Source organism: Balaenoptera ricei, chromosome 14 (assembly GCF_028023285.1).
Source record: "Balaenoptera ricei isolate mBalRic1 chromosome 14, mBalRic1.hap2, whole genome shotgun sequence".
In the NCBI taxonomy this organism is placed as follows: Eukaryota; Metazoa; Chordata; class Mammalia; order Artiodactyla; family Balaenopteridae; genus Balaenoptera; species Balaenoptera ricei.
The window spans coordinates 8,437,294-8,454,464 of NC_082652.1; the positions used below are offsets into that span (position 1 = coordinate 8,437,294).

Here is a 17,171-nt window from a genome sequence, read left to right on the forward strand (position 1 = left end):
TCCCATTTGAATTGGGTTGTTTTGCAGTTGGGAGGTCCTCAGCAGTGATGGGAAACTAGTTAGATGGTCAGGGAAATGCAGGAAAGGCAACCCATGTTTATTTATCTTTCTTAATTCTTGATGTCCATTTTACTTTGGAGACATTTCTTGTCTACAAGTTTTAATGCAGCTTGCCATGCAAAACTGCCGCACCAAGCATTGGCATTAACAAAGGTGTTTGCAGTACTGGTAACTGGATAAGACCTTGTCCTGTCAAAGCATCATCACCAAGCACAAGCAGAACACAGACTTCGGCAACCACCTGAGAATTTCACTTTCTCAGTTACAGGCCATACGGGGGCTTCATGCTTTTTTTCTGGAACATTTGCCACTCACTGCTCACAGAGGTGAAGAAGATAAATGGCTTGATTATTTCAGTCTGATGGTTTTAATGTGTTTGATGGGTTTCATTTAGGTTTATAATTTGTGAAAGTGTATTTTAGAGGATTTATCTTGTCTGTTGTTCATTTGTTCTTACAACCATGCTGATGCTTTCAGTAGAACATTAGCCATTATTATTGTTATGATACATTTTGATGACTTCTCTTGCCAGAGCTGGCTTTACGTGCTGGGACAGAAGAGATCTGATAGCTATGTTCTTCTAGAACATTCTGTGAAGAAAGCTGTACATTTTGGGTTACCGGTAAGGCTCATCTTTCTGTGCGATTGTTTAAACAAATGGTATGGTTTTATTCTTGGTAGTTTCATATGACCTTAATTATTAAACCACTAAATTCTCTTGATAGGTTTCTCTCTGCTCCCTTTATCCTAATAACATCTGTGAAAGTTCCATTTATCAACTTGATGACATCTTTGTTTAGTTTATTGATCAACACTAACTTACACATATTTATTTAGAAAATTTTTAGGGAAGGCTTATTTTTAAACCAGGGATTGGCAAACTCTACAGCCCATGGGCCAGATCTGGCTCACTGCCTGCTTATGTATGGCCCTCAAGCTAAGAATGGGTTTTACATTTTTAAATAGTTGGGGGAAAAAAAACAAAGAAGAATATGCGACATAGACCAAATGTGGCCTGCAAAACCTAAATTATTTACTGTCTGGCCCTTTACAGAACAAGTTTGCTGATCCTTGTTTGAAATAATAAACAAAGCCAGGAACCAGTAAACCTGACCAGCAGATTTGTCCTTTCTCATTTTGAGTAATAGGGAAGGACCTGAATTATATTCCTCAATGACAAATACTGAGGGTCATTGAAAGGGCATAGTCTCTACACATGAAATAGTAATGACTGTTAGAATCTAGATTACTATTGCTCAAAGAACCTTATTCTGTCTAAAAAAAATTAAAAAATAAATGATAGACTTCTTAAGCACAATGTTTGTTACGGATTTAAGTGGACTTTTTTTAGTTGAGCTTTCATCCTTGAAAATTATACCAGAAGTTAATGAAAAGATAATTATGCTCATAATAGGCATCCTTTCTTAATCTCTTAGCACATAATGTGCCCAGCACTGTTTGATATATACTATTTAATTTTAATCCTTAAAATAATTCTTTATGATGGGTGTGATGCCCATTTTACAGATGGGCTTGTCTAAGAAGCTAAGTGGCCCCAGGTCACACAGTAAGTGGCAGAGGCAGTGCTTAAGTCCAGATCCATTTAATTTCAAAGCCCTGGCTCTTCCCATTGTACTATTACCCTCTCTTCCATCCCCAGTTTTTCAGGAACATATCTCATATGGGTCAGGGTCAGGCTTACAGGTACTTTCTTTTTAAATAGTGCTGTCATTGTGCATGTGCTGAAATGTGAAATATGCCAAATTTCTGAAGAGCAAAACAAAATTTTGTCACGTAATCTCTATCATGAGTCGTGCGTATGTCTGTCCCCTTAGTACCTCGCCTCTCTGGGAATACAGTCCCTAGTTCAGCAGAGAGCTTTTGCTGGGAAGACAGCAAACAAACTTATGGATGCCCTAAAGGACTCCGACCTCCTGCACTGGAAACACAGCCTGTCAGAGCTCATTGACATCAGCATCGCACAGAAAACAGCCATCTGGAGACTCTACGGCCGCAGGTGGGTCTTCAAGGCTATGAGGGCACGAATCCTTTTATAGACGAGCAGAAGCCAGCAAACTGGTTCTGTGAAAGCCAAATGGATAGAGGTTGTTTGTACAGGGGATGAAAGAAAATGCTTTAGAATTTTAAAACATTTTCTACTTTGCACAGACTTTGCCAAGATTTTTCCTATGTGCATTTTTATTTACTCCTCCCAACTGCTCTGGGAGGTAACTGGGGGGTGATCTCCATTCCAGGATGCACAGGACAAGGTTCACACATCTGATCTGCCCCAGATCACAAACGAATTAACAAGTGACAGAGCCCAGACTCAAGCCCAGGTCCTCTGACTCCAAGCACCATGCCCCTGCACTCTGAGATGGGAACCTCTCTTCCTGTTCGCAGGAGACATGGGCCGCAGTCACTCAAGCCAAGCACCCCCTTAACCCCAAAGCTGTTATGTAAAGAAAGTTGCTTCCCTGTTACCCAGGATGTATTCTCTGGACTGTCTCCAGCTTCGTGTGTAATTCCCATTTAGCCTCCTGTAGCTTGGAAGTAAACTTCTGAACCAGATTTTTAATCCTGGAGCTACCTCACCTAGACAATCTGCTGTTTCTAGGAATTCAGTAATGAAAGGAAGTGCCTATTTTATCAGTCTTGTTCTTGTACTTGAAATAATTTTTGGCACGATGTGGTCTGAAACAGCTGCAGACACTAGCCACTGCTTCCACTGTCAGAGCAGCCGGTGCCAGGATGGCATCAGGTCTGAATTTACCCGTGAAAACTAATTAACATACTGTGACCACAGGGAAAATTAGAGGCAGTGGGGGGGTCTGGAGCTTGGAGCTCCCAACTGTGCCGTAACCACTACATGTTTTCTTTGGGGCTGCACATCCAGGATGCTTTTCTGCTCTCCTCGTCCCGAGGACAGGAGAACTGGCTTTGGGAGGCAGCTGCTCCCCCGAAGCCAGAGCCTGCGGAAGGGCTTAACCTCCTCCTGTTTCCACCCACGGTAACTGTAGGGTGTGGCTGAGGGCAGCCTGTGTCTCTTGACTGACGGGGCTTCTCCTGTGTCTCCTCCCCAGCACCATGGCCCTGCAGCAAGCCCAGCTGTTGCTGAGCATGAACAGCCTAGAGTCGGTGAACGCAGGCGTGCAGCAGAACAACACGGAGTCATTTGCTGTGGCGCTGTGCCACCTCGCTGAGCTGCACGCAGAGCAGGTGAGCAGGTGGGCAGGTGGCCGGACCCTGCGCTTCTGGAGCGATGTAGGCCCCGCCATTTCTGTCCTCTAGTGCTTGAGAAAAGCACTGGACGGGTCTGGTTGGATGCAAGTGGTTGGAAGGGTGAAATCCCACCAGTAGAAATGGACTGGGTGTGGAGTCTGCAAGGTTTGTTGAACTTGATCTCTTTCGGCACCAGGGAAGAGAATAAGAGGTCAGCTGTTTCTATGTAACAAATGGAATAAAAAGGAGTCTTTGAAATTTAGAGTAGTAGAGCTGTGTATGTTTTTGGGAAAGGGAAGAACATAATAAGAGTACAGCTAAAATGACAATAGCTAAGGTTTGCTGTACATTTGTCCTGTGCCGGGCCCTGTGCTTAGCGATTTACATGTATCATCTTCCTGATTCCTTACAGTAGCCTCATAAGGTCAGCTTTATCATCACCCCTATTTCACAGAAAAGAAACTGAGCTCCAGGGAGCTAAGTCCCATACCCACAGCCAGTAAATGTCAGTGCCAGATCTTCAACCCAAGTCTGATTGACTCCAAAGAAAGACAGTTGGAATAGGGCATAACCTTTACTTACAGCCCAAGTAATTTCACACGATTCTCTTTATAGGGGATTGATTAAAGGGTCTCTCATGATGCTCTAGGCTTTCTTTCCCCTTTGCTCAAAAGTATCTTCTTCCATGGGAAAAGGTCAGGGAAAGCTCTTATCTAAAGCCCTCTAACTAACTAACTGCTGCCTAGCTATAAGCACATTTCCTTGATCATATTATTTTCTCCACCTCTGCGGTGTGATCGTTAGGTTGCATCATAACACTCAATATTCCTTAATCTGCATCCTAGAGATCTCTGAGTGGTTTCCACCCCTTTCAGAAGTCTATAAATACTTCTCTCTACTAGACATACTTTAGCATTTTACAATCCTCTAAGTGGTTGTGTAAACAAAGGGCATGGATGGGCTCTGGCTGATGGCGTCTGCCTGCACCTCCATCAGCTGCTATCTTCCTGTATCTGGGAAGCAGCGCCCGAGCACTCTGACATTAAAACAGCAGACCAGCTGCTCTTGCTGTTTGCTTTCCTCCAGGAATGTTGCACATTAATCACTTTCTTGGTCTTCTGTCCCCCCTCGTAATGGTTCTGGGACCTCTTTAACGTTGATTCTTTTCCTCTGCTGGTGCCTTGGTTAAGTGGAGCATTTGTAATAAATGAGTCAGTGAACATTCAGTTAGGTATTTGGTATGAGCCTCACATTGACTTTTTTTCCCCAACAACTTTATTGAGATATAATTCACATGCCATACAATCCACCCATTTAAAGTGTCCCCTTGTGGCTTTTTCAAGTAGGATTCTCCCCACTGACCCCAAGCTTAAACAGTGGAATAACTTCCCTTTGGTTCTCTTTGAGTGAGGTAGGGTAGAAATTATTTCTTCATTTCCTGGAATGGAGAACCGCTTTACAAAAATCTGGTCTTGGCTCAATTCTTTAGCCTTAGCTTTCTCCAAGGTCAGTTGTTAATAGTTCTGTGATTTTTTCTGTGGGTAATACCATGCTCTTTGGATCTGTATTAATCTTTCCATCTCTGGGCTTATGTGAAAGACCTGCTGACTCCATTGTTGCCTGGCTCCAATGGATGTGCTAGGAGACCTCTGACTGTACAGCTAGAAGACAGTCAGTGGCCACTTTATTTCAGTTCAGTCTCTTTCCCCACCTCTTCTCAACCTGCCTTAGAAAGACTTTTCTAGTGTCAGAACATTGACCATGTAGATAAACCCACTGAGCTGATGACTGTCACATTTTCAATTACACAGGTTAGACTTACACCTATGAAATTAAGCTTGGCCAACTGCGGAGAAGGCAGTTTTATCATGAGTTTCTATTTGCTCTTTTATTTCCTTTGTGTTGTGCTTCCAGTTGTGTCCTGAAACTGATCTCTAGATACACTGGATGCTGCACTTTGCTATGGTAGTGACTGGGGCTTGGGTGAACCTATAAAGAAGTTATGGGGTCTGAACTGCTGTTTGCGAGCTTCCTCCTGCAGCCCAGAGGAAGTGCTAAGAGATCTGGCCCCCTTTACTCTTTCTGCGTAACTCTGGTTCATCGTGTCACATTCCTCTCCCAGCCTCAGGAAATGGCAGGTCACAATAGGAATGTTTTGGGGGAGTAATGCTGTGTGCACTGTTCTCTCTACTTGGCCTGAAGGTTTGACAGCCATCTAGATCCACATGCCCAACTCCGTATGGTAGTCATGAAAATAATTGGCAAGATTGGCCAGTTAAAATCACAAGAATAAAAAGATTAATGAACTTTTATTATAATTCAGTATACTTTCTACTTAATTCACTTCAAATAGAAGTTCACCTGTGGTCTAACTGAGCTTCTATATAGACTGAAGATGTACTACCTGATCAAAGGATAGGGACAAATTGAAAAGCTTTTGGGGGCTTAATAATATAGACATTCTAGCAATATAAGAGTGTAAAAAAGACATGAACATGTATTCACAGAAAAAACATAAATGATTATAAAACATGGAAAAATTTCAATCTAGTCATTAAAGAAATTCAAATTAACACAGTGAAATAACCAGTTTCATCAAACAAAAAGGCAAAGAAGCTTAAATATCAGGGGAGGAGAAAGGTGTAGAATGCTGGTATAAGAGTACTTGGTACATTTCTGTATGGTAATTTAGTAATATACCTATCAAAAAGCTTAAAAGTGCCTACCATTTAGCCCAGCAATTTTACTTCTAACGTGTTATCCTAAGGAAATAATTAGACAAGTATGCAAAGATGTATCCACCAAGATAAACATTCTAGCATTTTTAAAATGGAAAAAATTGGAAACAATCAAAATATCCCAAACAAGGAGATTATTTTGATTGGACTATAATTTATTTACCTAATAAAATACTGTGATGTATAGATTTGTATTTGTTGACACTGGAAAGATTCATTCATTCAAAAAATATTTATTGAGTACCTACCATGTGGTAAATAGGCAATTTACAAAAATGGTATGTATACCTATTTTTGGAATACTTATACGTTTTATATTCATGTGAATATGAGAAGTTCAGAAGGATATGCGCCGAGAAATTACTGTGATTATCTTTGGTGGGATTAAAAGTAATTTGCCTTTTTCTCGTTGTTCACATGTATTTCGTAAGTACTTTTCCTAGAGTGAACATGTATTACAGGTGTAGTTAAAAAAATTTTTTTTAAATGTACAAGTGAAATACATTAGAGCCTAAAAAAAATGGCCCCTTGATACTTGACAGTCTCTGCCTAGGGGCTGCTGCACCAAGAACAGGTGAGTCATACCGATGTCCTGTGAGTGGGATAGCAGGCGTGGTGTCAGCACAGGTGTGCTAAACAAATCGTGGCTTTCTATTTTAGGGCTGTTTCGCTGCAGCTTCAGAAGTGTTAAAGCACTTGAAGGAGCGATTCCCACCTAACAGTCAGCATGCCCAGGTAACCTGCCTTTTGTGTGTCATCGATTTATTTATTTATTTATTTATTTATTTATTTTAAATTTTTATTTATTTATTTATTTATTTATGGCTGTGTTGGGTCTTCGTTTCTGTGTGAGGGCTTTCTCCAGTTGCGGCGAGCGGGGGCCACTCTTCATCGCGGTGCGCGGGCCTCTCACTGTCGCGGCCTCTCTCGTTGCGGAGCACAGGCTCCAGACGCGCAGGCTCAGTAGTTGTGGCTCACGGGCCCAGCTGCTCCGCGGCATGTGGGATCCTCCCAGACCAGGGCTCGAACCCGTGTCCCCTGCATTGGCAGGCGGATTCTCAACCACTGTGCCACCAGGGAAGCCCCGATTTATTTGTGAAAATACCATTTTTACTGTATTATTTTCAAAATAGGGTATTTTCGAGTCTCCCCTCAGCCTCTTCGTGTCTTGGTTCCTTGAGGTCAACACAGGAGACTCTGTAAAATGCGTTCCAGAAGGCTGAGGAATAAACTCTGAGAAAAGATTAAAAGTAGGGTGCTTTTTTCACTCCTGTCTTCGTGGTTTTAAATTAGTATTCCTTATATCTCTAACTGTATGGGAATAGGCAAAGAAGTCGTCAGTGTCCTTTGATAGATCAAGAATTAGGTCTCCGTTTTGTTACTCTGTTTTCTCCTACTTGGCAGCTCTAACCTTTTCCTCCCAGAATTGAATAACCTTTTGGGAAGATGTTGTATGCAGAGGGAATGAACTTTATAAAGCAGTCCTAGGCACTCTGTTCCTTGTTGCACCAATTTCCATCTCTGATGGGGCCAAGAAAACTATTACGAGGGGCCTCTTTCTCTTCCTCCCCTTACCAAGTTTAATATTAACTAAATTAGGGAATTTGAAATCATAAGAGACCATGGCCTGGGAATCTCCTACTATTGGTCCCTGAGCCAAGGTTGGGGGGGGACTTCCGTTCACATGGGTTGCTGGCCCCACCTCATTAGATATGGTGTGAATGCCCATCTGCTTATGAGCTGTGCTGGGATCTCACTGCTGCTGGCTGTGATCTGAACTCAGAGTACCCAGATGGAAAGGTGGTAAGCAAACAAAATAGAAGCTAGCACCCAAGGATGCTGTGGGGAAAAAGAATTAAGCGTGGTTCTGTGGTAGTGCTAATGTGATGGAGCGGTTTCGGTTACAGTTCTAGGCCTTTTTTAAGAAGGTTCACAGTAAAAAAAAAAAAAAGACACAATTTAACTCACATTCTAGAAAAAACATGTATGGCTGATAAAGAGATGAAAAGATGCTCAGCCTGACTATTGATCAAGGGAAATACAAATGAAAAAATAATGAGGTATTTCATACCCATCAGACTGGCCAAAAGTAAAATATCTGACACCACCAGTTGTTGGTAAGCGTGTGGAGCAATGAGTCATGTCATACACCGCCGGTGGGGAGTGTGAACTGGTGTGACCCATTTGAAGAACAAATGGGCACTGTGTAAAGGAGAAGGTGCATATGTCCTACAGCCCAGCTCTTCCACGGCTTGCTGTGTACCCAAAATAACTGTTGCACAGGGGGTGATGTAGGGGAGTGTTTGCTGCAGCATTGTTCAGAAGAGTGAGAAATTGGAAGTACCTAAATACCCATCAACACGAGAATAGATAAGTTGTTGCATATTCATACAATTGAAAACTATTCATCAGTGAAAAGGAATGAACTAGAACTACTTGTATTAACATGTGTAAGCCTCCCCAAAATAATGTTGAGCTTAAAAGCAAGTTGTCAAAGGATGCATACAGTATGATACTATTTATTTATACAAAGTTTAAAAACATGTAAGATCATACTATATATTGTTTTTTTTTCATACTATATATTGTTTAAGGATAAGTAAATATTTTGTAAAAGTATAAAAACATGATTGGGGGAACTTCCCTGGTGGTCCAGTGGTTAAGACTTCTTGCTTTCAGTGCAAGGGGTGTGGGTTCAATCCCTGGTCGGGGAACTAAGATCCCATATGCTGTGCAGTAAATAAATGAATGAATGAATGAATAATCAATCATCATAGATCACTCTTTAAAAAAAATTCTTTAAAAAAAAATGATTGGGAATGATAAACAACAAATCAAATGCTTCCTTTGAAAACAGAAAGAGGAGAATGGAATTTGCAAAGTACCTCAATAATGTGCAATAGTATCCAAAGCAAGTAAAGCAAAATGTTGTGATTTGACAAAGTTGATGGTTGCTATACATGTTTTGTTATTTTATTCTTAGTGCTTTTTCACAGACTTGAAATATTTTAAAAAAATTTTTTAAATCTAAAAACAAAGTGTGTGAATTGTAAGGATATTTGTTAAGCAAGCAAAAGTACTTTTATATTTCTGTTGAATAATGAGGTGAACATCTGCCATTCTGTTCTTTTCTTTTTTTTTTTTTTTTTTTTTGGCTGCATTGGGTCTTTGTTGCTGCGCGTGGGCTTTCTCTAGTTGCGGGGAGTGGGGACTACTCTTCGTTGTGGTGCGCAGGCTTCTGCTTGTGGTGGGTGGCTTCTCTTGTTGCGGAGCACGGGCTCTAGGTGCGCGGGCTTCAGTAGTTGTGGCTCGCGGGCTCTAGAGCACAGGCTCAGTAGTTGTGGTGCATGGGCTTAGTTGCTCTGTGGCATGTGAGATCTTCCCGAACCAGGGCTCGACCCCATGTCCCCTGCATTGGCAGGCGGATTCGTAACCACTGAGCCACCAGGGAAGCCCCTGCCATTCTGTTCTTGTGTTCTTGTGTTTTTCTTTCTGTTCTAATTGCGGTTTTTTTCTTACTAGTTATGGATGCTGTGTGATCAAAAAATACAGTTTGACAGAGCAATGAATGATGGCAAATATCATTTGGCTGATTCAATTGTTACAGGAATCACAGCTCTTAATAGCATAGAGGGTGTGTACAGGTAAGAAATTTTGAAAACTCCAACCCCAGAATGAAGTAGTTCTCAAATGGCTTTATTCTTATTTGTTTTGTGTGTGACTTAATTGATTAGCTTACGAAAAAAACCTTTTTTTTCTATTTATTACCTATTTATTACAGACCATTAGAAAATACAAATAAACAAAATGGAGAAAGTAAGTATCACCCAGAGATAATCACTAACATGCTATCTATAATTCCAGACTTTTTTCTTGTGTGCATGTATGTGTGTGTGTGTACACACATGTGCTCACACACACACATACACACAATTTTTTTTTCTCTTTTAAGAAAAATTATATCAGACACAGTTATTCCCCTTGGGAGGTTACAATTACAGTCTAATTGAGGAAATAGAGATTCTAAACCTGAAAGTGACTCTACTTACAACCCTTGCAAAACATCAACATAACCATTTGTGTTTATTTTGTTTCTGTGTCAGAAAAGCAATTGTACTACAAGCTCAGAACCAAATGTCAGAGGCACACAAGCTTTTACAAAAATTGTTGATTCATTGTCAGAAAATCAGGAATACAGAAATGGTGATCAGGTAAGGGAGGGCTTTTGTGCATCTCACCTAGGTGGTACTTTGTGCTGGTTATTCTCATCCCATGTCTTCCTCTTTGTGGGCAGTGTCCTGCTGTCTGTGGCAGAGCTATACTGGCGATCTTCCTCCCCTACCATCGCGCTGCCTGTGCTCCTGCAGGCTCTGGCTCTCTCTAAGGAGTACCGGTTGCAGCATTTGGCCTCTGAAACAGTGCTGAACTTGGCTTTTGCCCAGGTAAGCTGATCTCTGTTTTTATAGCACATATTTGTGCTCAAGAACTGGTGAGTCTGTTACTACTCTTTGGTTTTGAAAAGGGTAATAATGAGCTTTTGCTTCTTAATATTGAAATCTGGGAAGGTAGTCTTATTGTGCAAGCCTTCCATGGAAGTCTGGAGTTGTGAACTTGGTGACAAGCTGACACCTCCCAGTGGTGCTGGCTTTACCGAGCTGTGTATTTACTAGGGAGGATGTGCCTCTTCGTTGAGGACACTTGCATCATATTAATGACTTAGCTGGCCCAGAGCTGGGCTTGATTTAACAAGAGAATGAATAAGGAAATGAGGAAGTCATGTGTTCATTGAAAGGTTTTGGAAGTTAAATTGTATTTTATGTTTGTCTTCTGTCTCCCCCTGTAGAATGTAAAGACCATGAGAGAAGGGACTGTTTTTTCCCTGCTATATCCTGTGGTACCTAATAGGATCCACATATAGTAGGTTTTTAATAAATATTTATTGAATGAATGAATTTTGAACTTACTGGAGGAATTTACTAACTAAAGCAGAGGTTCCCCAAGCCATGCATCAGCATTATTGGCGAGATTTTAAAAATATCTGCATATCTGGCCTTGCCTCAAACCTACAGAGTCAGAATCTCTAGGGGAGGAGCCTAGGAGTCTATTTTCCTTACCAGCTTCCCCAGTGATTTTTTTTTCTTAATTAAGATAAAATTCACGTAACATAAAATTTACCATTTAAAAGTATACAGTTCAGTGGTTTTTAGAATATTTACATTATTTTGCAAACATCACCACTGTCTAATTCCAGAATATTTTCATCACACCAAATAGAAACCCCAGACCCATTTTTTTTAAAGCAGTCACTCCTCATTTCCTCTTCCCTCCAGCCCCTGGCAACCACTAATCTATTTTCTGTCTCTATGGGTTTGCCTATTCTGGATATTTCATATAAATGGGATCATACAGTATGCAGCCTTTGTGTCTGGCTTCTTCACTTAGCATAATGTTTTCAGGATTCATTCATGTTGTGGCATGTGTCAGTCAGTTCTAGATTCCTTCTAATGGAATACTGTTCCATCGGATGGATACACTACATTTTGTTTATCCGTTCATAAGTTGATGGACATTTGGGTTGTTTTCACCTTTTGACTATTACAAATAGCTCTTAACATTGATGTACAAGTTTTTTTCTGGATATATGTTTTCATTTCTCTTGGGTATACTTAACAGTGGGATTGCTGGGTCATATAATTCTTTGTTTAACTTTTTGTGGAACCACCAAACTGTTTTCCACTGTGGCTATACCATCTCATATTCTCACCAGCAATGTATGAAAGTTCTACTTTCTCTGTATCTTTGCCAGCACTTGTTATTTTCCATTTTATTAGTGTGAAGTTATATCTCATTGTGGTTTTGATTTGCATTTCCCTAATAAGTAATAATATTGAGCATCTTTTCATGTGAGTACTGGCCATTTGTGTCTGTTCCTGGAGAAATGTCCAAGTCCTTTACCCGTTTTTAAATTGGGTTGTCTTTTTAGTGTTCAGTTGTAAGAGTTTTTATATATTCTGGTTGCTAGATGCTTATCAGATATATGATTTGCAAATATTTTGTCCCATTCTCTGGGTTGTCTTTTCACTTTCTTGATAGTGTCCTTTGATGCATGAAAGTTTTTTATTTTGATGAAGTCAAGTTTACCTTTTTTTAATCTTATTGTTTGTGCTTTTGGTATCCTACTTAAGAAACCAATGCCTAATCCAAGATCATGAAGATTTACACTTATGTTTCCTTCTAAGTTTTAGCCCTTACATTTAGGTCTTTGATCCATTTTGAGTTAATTTTTGTATATGGTGTGAGGTAGGAGTCCAACTTTACTCTTTCCCATATGGATATTCAGTTGTCCTAGCATCATTTATTGAAAAGACTATTCTTTTCCCATTGAATGGTCTTGGCTCCCTTGTTGAAAATCAGTTGATCATGGATGTATAGGTTTATTTCTGGACTCTCAATTCTATTCCATTGATCTATATATCTGTCCTTATGCTAGTACCACACTATTTTGATTACTGTAGCTTTGTAGTAAGTTTGAAATCAGGAAGTAAGAGTCCTCCAACTTTGTTCTTCTTTTTCAAGCTTGTTTTACCTATCAGTGTTCTCTTGCAATTCCATATGAATTTTAGAATCAGCTTGTCCTTTTCAGCAGACATGGTATTTGGAATTTTGATAGGGATTACGTTGAATCTGTAGACCAATTTGGAGAATATTGCCATCTTAACATTATTATTATTAACATTATTCCAATCCATTAACACAGGATGTCTTTTATTTAGGTCTTCTTTAATTTCTTTCAACCATGTGTTCTAGATTTCAGTGTACAGTTCCTGCAGTTTTTTAGTTAAATTTATTCCTAAGTAGTTTATTATTTTTGATGCTATTGTAAATAGAATCTTAAAAATTGATTTCATTTTTTGGATTGTTCATCGCTAATGTATATTGATCTATGTCCTGCAACTTTGCTGAACTTATTACCTGTTAGAGGTTTTTGAGGATTCTTTAGAGTTTTCTATATATAAGTTCATGTCATCTGCAAATAGAGTTTTACTTCTTCCATTCCAATTTGAATGCCCTTTATTTCTGTTTCTTGCCTAACTACCCTGTGCAGAATTTCCAGTACAGTGTTGAATAGAAGTGACAAGAGTTAACATCCTTGTTTTTGCTCCTTTTCTTAGGGGGAAGTTTTTTAGTCTTTCATCGTTAAATATGGTGTTAGCTGTGGGTTTTTCATAGATGCATCATTATTACTTCGAGGAAGTTCCCTTCTACTCATAGTTTGTTGAGAGTTTTTAGTATGACAGGATGTTGAATTTTTGTCAAAGGCTTTTTCTTTATCAATTGAGATGATCATATGGGTTTTTTCCTTCATTCTGTTAATATGGTATATTACATTGATTGATTTTTGTATGTTGAAGTACTGTTGCATTCCTGGGATAAATCCTACTTGGTTATAGTCTACAATCCTTTTAATATGCTGCTGGGTTTGGTTTGCCAGTATTTGTTGGGAATTTTTGCATCTATATTCATAAAGGATATTGGTCTATAGTTTTCTTGTGATATTCTTTGCTTTGGTATTAGGATAATAATGTGGTCTCACAGAGTGAGTTAGGAAATTTTATTAACTATTCTCTTCTATTTTTGGAAGGATCTGAGAGGAATTGGTGCTAATTCTTGTTTAAATGTTTGGTAGAATTCACCACTGAAGCCATTTGGTCCTGGGCTTTTCTGTATTGGAAGTGGTTTTGGTTACTGATTCATTCTCTTTACTTGGTCTATTCAAATTTTCTGTTTCTTCTTGAATCAGTCTTGATAATTTGTGTCTTCCTAGAAATTTGTTCACTCATCTAATTTGTTGGCATACAGTTGTTTACAGTATTCTCAGGTAATCCTCTTTATTTCTGTAAGGTTGATAGTTAAGTCCCCACCTTGACTCCTGACTTTTGTCATTTGAGTCTTTCTTTTTTTTCTCTTGGTCAGTCTAACAGTTTGTTAATTTTCTTGATCTTTTCAAAGAACTGCCTTTTAGTTTCAATGACTTGTTTGTCTATTCTCTATTTTGCTTATCTTTATTCTAACCTTTATTATTTCCTTACCTCTGTTAGCTTTGGGTTTAGTTTGCTCTTCTTTTTCTAGTTTCTTAAAGTGGAAGTTTAGTTTATTGATTTGAGAGTCTTTTATTTTTTAATGTTTGCTTTTACAGCTATAAATTTTCTCCTGAGCACTGTATCCTATAGGTTTTCACTGCATCCCCTAAATTTTGGTATGTTGTATTTTTGTTCATCTCAAAGTATTTTCTAATTTCCCTTGTGATTTCTTCTTTGACGCTTTGATTATTTATGAGTGTGTTGTTTAATTTCCACATATTTGTGAATTTTTCAGATTCCCTTCTATTACTGATTTCTAATTTCACTTCACGTGGTCAGAGAAGATATTTTGTATGATTTCAACCTTTTAAAATATGAGTGTTATTTTGTGGCATAACATATGGTCTATCCTGGGAGATGTTCCATGTACATTTGAGAAGAATATGTATTCTGCTGTTGTTGGGCTAGTTGGTTTATAGTCTTGCTCAAGTCTTCTATTTCCTTGCTGATCTTCTGTTTAGTTTTCTATCCATTATTGAAAATAGAGTATTGAACTCTGAAACTATTATTGTTGAACTATTTCTCCCTTCAGTTCTGTCAGTTTTTGCTTCATATATTTTGGGGTTCTGTTGTTTGGTGTATATATGTTTATATTTGTTGTATCTTCTTGATGAATTGGCCCTTTATCAGTATATAATGTCCTTTTTTGTCTCTTGTTACAGTTTTTGACTTAAAGTCTATTTTGTCTGATATTAGTATAATCAGTCCAGCTCTCTTTTGGTTACTGTTTGCATGGAATATCTTTTTTACTATCCTTTTACTTTCAGCCTATTTATGTCTTTTAATCTAAAGTGAGCCTCTTATAGATAACATATAGTTGTATCATGTTTGTAAAAATCTGTTCTGCCAATCTCTTCCTTTTAATTGAAGAGTTTAAGCCATTTACATTTAATTTAATTATGGATTTGAAAGGATTTACTTCTATTTTGCTATATTTTTCTATATGTCTTACATCTTTTCTTGTTCCTCCATTACTGTTTATTTTCTGTTAAATGGATGTTTCTAGTGTACCCTTGTTTATTTTACTATATATTTTTGAATTTTTTAAAAGTGGTTCCTTTTCTCCTAGTGATTCTTATACAGCTAGTTCAACCTTTTTGAATCATCAATGTAAAAGATTTTTGTAAAGACAGAAACCTTTCTATAATGTAAATAACTACTCCCTCCTTTATCTATTGTAGTCTGAAATCGATTGTCATACATTATGTTTTCTAAGAGTGTGGTGCACATTAAAGATAGTACATGTCAGGGAGAAAGTAAGCCAGACATTGCCATTCAGAAGAGAAGAGCCAGAAATGAAGCCCTTCCTGTAGTGGGCAGTGGGTGTGGGTGTGTATAGCGCCATGATGTTTCTTTTTCAGCTCATCCTTGGAATCCCAGAACAGGCCTTAAGTCTTCTCCACATGGCCATTGAGCCCATCTTGGCTGACGGGGCTGTCCTGGACAAAGGCCGTGCCATGTTCTTGGTGGCCAAGTGCCAAGTGGCTTCAGCAGCTTCCTATGAGCCACTGAAGAAAGCAGAAGGTAGGAAACCATACAAAGATTGTTAGGTAATACTATTACAGAAAACTTGTAAAATTTAGGACCCAGAAGAAGAGAAGACATTAAATTTGGGACAGTATTTAAGTTTTGAGTGTTCACAAATATATGTTATAATTTCCTGCAGCATTTAAAGTGCTTTCACTTGCATACTTGCATGAAGGTTGAGGGCAAGTGAATTGTTATTTTAACCCTACAGAACTAGGTGTGAGGCTGGAAATCAATACTAAAGACTTAGTGGTGTTTTTTTGTTTGTTTGCTTGTTTCTTCTCAAAGAGTAGAATGTAAAATTTTCTGGTACATGTTAAATCAATAAAAATAGATAGTAAGCTTTGAAAACTATATGTGAAGCATTGAGTTAAATATGTGTGGTATTTTCCCCATTTTCCATCAGTTCTTGAGGCCGCCATTGAGAACCTCAATGAAGCCAAGAACTATTTTGCAAAGGTCGACTGCAAAGAGCAGATCAGAGACGTCGTTTACTTCCAGGCCAGACTGTACCACACCCTGGGGAAGACCCAGGAGAGGAACCGGTGTGCGATGCTCTTCCGGCAGCTGCATCAGGACCTGCCCTTTCATGGGGTGCCCTTGATAAATCTTCTCTAGTGAGAACATCCCCACTGGACCACTGTGCAGAGTAGATGATTTTGGACTTGTTCATACTCCCTCCCTCCATATAAATGATGTATTTGATATCTGTCTTATCAATAAACTGCGTTCTGATTAGTCTTATTTTGTGGCTAAAATATACATATTTGTTTTTTGTTTTCCCTTTTCTTTCTTTTGACAGCAAAGGATACCGACTTTTTGTTAATAAGTGGCTGGTTTATTAATAACTTAGTGTAAGTGTTAAAGATTATGTTCTCTCTGGGCAAAGTTGCCAATATCTTATTAGCAGTTGCGCACACTCTCCACCAGTGTGTAAATTCATTTTGCACCTATGCTCAGACAAGAGCTCTTTCAGGTATTGGTAGATCTCTCGAGGGGGTTGGTGCAGGTTTTTCAGAGGCTTGGATTTTCCTTCGGAAGCTCCCCTGTTTTGTTCTGCTGGACTGGTGCTTGGGGTGGGTCTGTGTGTACTTGCAGGCACATGTCAGTCCCTGACTGGAGATTAAGACGGGAAAGATCTTTTTATGGTTTTTGGACCAATGACAAGAAGCACGTTTCAGTCACTTTCTGGGTGTTGGCTTTCTCATATCTTCTGCATGGGTATATTTTTTCTATACTTAATAAATCAGGGATGATGATAAGGAATTCATCATGAATAAGGTGATTATAAGTTGAGAAAGGGTCTGAAGCTCAGAGGTGTGTGGATGCTATCACTCAAATATACACTTATTTACATATCTCAACCCTGCAATTAAGCAGAAGCCAGTTATTGCTCTGTTTGTGTATTTATCTTACCCTTCAGTGTTCACAGAAAAACCCCCGTGTTTCAAATCCAAAACAGCAACAAGGAACCAACCAAATT

General features: G+C 39.0%; 1 protein-coding gene across 2 annotated transcripts in view; it reads left to right on the top strand.

Moving 5' to 3' along the window:
• Positions 1-16,432, top strand: part of ANAPC5 (anaphase promoting complex subunit 5) — a 40,362-nt gene extending 23,930 nt beyond the window's left edge. For both annotated transcript variants that reach the window (XM_059893661.1, XM_059893662.1), the window contains 9 exons: positions 593-682; positions 1,896-2,077; positions 3,144-3,279; positions 6,681-6,755; positions 9,543-9,664; positions 10,124-10,231; positions 10,315-10,462; positions 15,523-15,685; positions 16,095-16,432. In XM_059893661.1, coding sequence (XP_059749644.1) covers positions 593-682; positions 1,896-2,077; positions 3,144-3,279; positions 6,681-6,755; positions 9,543-9,664; positions 10,124-10,231; positions 10,315-10,462; positions 15,523-15,685; positions 16,095-16,306 — 1,236 coding nt within the window. In that variant the 3' untranslated portion in view covers positions 16,307-16,432. The remainder of the gene's footprint in view (positions 1-592; positions 683-1,895; positions 2,078-3,143; positions 3,280-6,680; positions 6,756-9,542; positions 9,665-10,123; positions 10,232-10,314; positions 10,463-15,522; positions 15,686-16,094) is intronic.
• The last annotated feature ends 739 nt before the right edge of the window (positions 16,433-17,171 follow it).